The 3,003-nt window shown below is 39.2% G+C and overlaps 1 protein-coding gene across 1 annotated transcript in view; it reads right to left on the bottom strand.

Moving 5' to 3' along the window:
- The window catches only part of LOC109833804 (protein OBERON 3-like), a 4,698-nt gene extending 2,926 nt beyond the window's left edge, over nucleotides 1–1,772 (bottom strand). Inside the window, 2 exon segments of the mRNA XM_020401619.1 lie at nucleotides 1–2; nucleotides 5–1,772. The exon segment at nucleotides 1–2 is cut by the window's left edge and continues 91 nt beyond it. Coding sequence (XP_020257208.1) covers nucleotides 1–2; nucleotides 5–1,580 — 1,578 coding nt within the window. The 5' untranslated portion in view covers nucleotides 1,581–1,772.

Genomic DNA, 3,003 nt, shown 5'->3' with positions numbered 1-3,003 from the left:
AAATCCTCACTCACATGAAAGATCATTCTGACACAGTCCAACTCCTTCATCAATGTCTCTAGGCCCCAATCCTTTGCACAACAAGTAAACACTTCCTTCACAAATCCAAACATCTCTGAAGCATGAGTGCATCCAGGGCACATGAATTGCATCTCTGTCATCCCATTACCTATTTTCTGGTTCAGCCCAGGCCTAATTATATTCTTCTCAAGCCCACAAAGAGCATGACACCAATGAGAGCAAACATCACATCCAACCCAACTGCAAGTGTTTGAAGCACAATCAAACTTTAAACATATAGGGCACATGCATGCACTACAAAATCCCTTCTGAGAAGTGCAAATCTTGCAGTCACAGTCATCAACAGGAAGTAAACTCTTGCACCTCAAGTTTCTACACCTTGTCATCATGAAAATCTCAATCAACTCACTGCTAGGGACCCGGTTCTTCACAGTAAGAAAACCAACTATTCCTGTCTTTACTGCAACCAATATCTCAAGCTGCACCTTGTTCGCTCTGGATAAGGTTTCCACTGTGAGATCGGACCTCCTCTCCAGCCGTCTCTGGAGTCCAACAAACTCATCTTTCTTCTCTGTCGTTTCCATAACACTCCTCAAACAATCCTTCAACCCCTCCAATGAATCCCGAGGAAATTCTTGGAGTACTTGAGCCATGAACGGAACCGATTCTGAGACAATCTCTTTCAAGACCCGGTCTGGCCTTGTAAGCATAGAACTCCTAGGCCTTCCGCTCTCCGCACTTGGAGCCTTTCCCATTCTCGCTGGCAATTCAGATGGAAACAACGAGATATTATCCGAACTATTTGTTCTATAGAAATTATCACGCCCATTATTGTTAATGATCTTATTGCCACCATTTGCATTCAATTCATTGTTTGGATTAGCAAAGGTTATAGTATCTCCATCCCCCACTGGCCTAAATCTACTATGAACTGACCCATTAGTCCCTTCACCAGCATACCACATCTGATCATTTTCCTTTGACATGGTATAGTTCTCGGTGGAGCACCGAGTTAAAGAACAGCTAGGGTTATGAGAAAATGGTACAGATTGGGAGTAAGAAAGCGAAAGAGCAAAATCCTCTGAATTCGCAGTTCTCGCACTAGCCGCAGGAGCAGCAGGGACCGACGCCGGCAGTGGAGTCGACGTATTCAGCGATAGGGAGAGATTTGGGGGAGCTAGAGAGAGGCTCAAAGTTTCGACCTTTACCTTCTTTTCTCGGCCATCGGGCTCGGCCCCTTCAGGATTCTCCCGCTTCAGCTGGAGGAAATCCCGCTCAACTGGAGGCGGAGAGCTCGAGGAGGCGACGATCTCTTTGCCCTTTGATTTGGGCTTTTCATCGTCAGTTGGACTTTCATCTTTGTCTTGAAACCCTAGCTTAGGGTTTTCGCAGAGGTAGCTGAGAGTGAGCTCCTGAGGCTGTGAGACCTTGGGAGGACTCTTGGAGGCTTCGAGATCTGGGTCGTTTGGGTTAGGGTTTGAGCTCTGGGGACTGGAATTGGAGTTGGGATCGGATTCAAGGGGCTCGGGATCCTTCGAAGGGTTCGATTCGAGAATCATGTTGAGAATTTTAAGGGCTCAATCTGGGAGAGAGGATCGAAGAAGAGAGAGAGAGAGATTTCTAGGGTTTTGAGAGCTCTGCTTCTCTTCTTCTTCCTCCTCTTTGATCGGGTCGTGGTCGCCTTTGACTTGCACTACATTTGTCAGAGATAGAGTCGACCTTCTCTTTATGCTCTAATTTTTTAAATCCAATTTCCATTTTTACCAAATGATTCAAACCTAAACTGTGGAAAACTTGTAATCTGCTTTCCAAATAGTTTTAAAATTTATAATTAAACATAAATTTCTTTATAATTACGATGATGCCTACCTACTTTATTTGAATATTTTGTAATAAAATTAAATTAAAACTCTTGATAGTCAAAAGTTAGTATATGGAAGGTTAAATATCAGAAAACCCCCTTAACTTTGGATGCTTATCAAATAACTCATGATAACTTTTAAAATACCTGAAAATTCCCTATAGTCCCGTTTGGTAAAGGGTTAAGGAAGAGAGATTAAGGAGAATGATTAACGCAGTTAACCTGCTTCATAATCCGAAGGACTAAATTATTAACCCATTACAGAAGTTTTATTTTAGCCATTATGATCATTTTTAGTGTTTGAGAATAATAAGGATTTTGACTATTTTCTTTATAATTAGAAAAATTAACTATTAATCATTCTAAATAGGAGTATTAGTAAACCTCTTAGTTTGATGGGTTAACTGATTTTAATCCCTCTAGAGGGGTTAGCTTAACCCTTCTATATTGTTTATGTTTGACAAATTATGAATGGTTAACTCACTTTAATCTTTGTAGAGATTTTTTGGGTTTGACTGGTTAAGAAGGGGTTAAATCTCATTAACCCCCCACTTTACCCTTTGCCAAACAGTACCTATAGGTTCAAGGATCATCAGAAAACTCCCATTTAACTTTAAGACATTTAACTTAACGAGGAATGCTTGGTACTTCCATAACAGTCTTTTTGAAAATTTTTAAATTATGAAAAATGATAAATGGAGCAGAAAAATAGGAAGGATATAATTGTCCTTTCCTATTTAATTTATTTTTCTTTGACAAATATTTCTACTCCAAAACTACCATTCGCCTCTCTCACCATTCTTCAGCCCCTTTCATGTCAATTTCTTGAGCAAAGTCATATAGTTCTTAAGTTTTAATGATGGAATTTTTTGTTTTTTGAGTTATACGCAAATAAATAAGGCTTGCTTCTTGATTACACCAATAAATATCTTAATTTTTTTTAAGAAAAGAAATTTTTCTTCAACGTCAATGCTACTAAACAATCTCTTTAGCCCATGAAACCCATTGTCCGAAACCCATTAAAAGAGCATTATGCGACATGGATGTAGGAAGAGATAATTATAAATAGAGAAAAATGCACTTAAGATTTAAAAAAAGGAGAATAAAAAAAATTGTTTTTA

Source organism: Asparagus officinalis, chromosome 3 (genome assembly GCF_001876935.1).
Source record: "Asparagus officinalis chromosome 3, Aspof.V1, whole genome shotgun sequence".
NCBI classification, from domain to species: domain Eukaryota; kingdom Viridiplantae; phylum Streptophyta; class Magnoliopsida; order Asparagales; family Asparagaceae; genus Asparagus; species Asparagus officinalis.
This window is presented reverse-complemented; position numbering and strand designations above follow the sequence as displayed.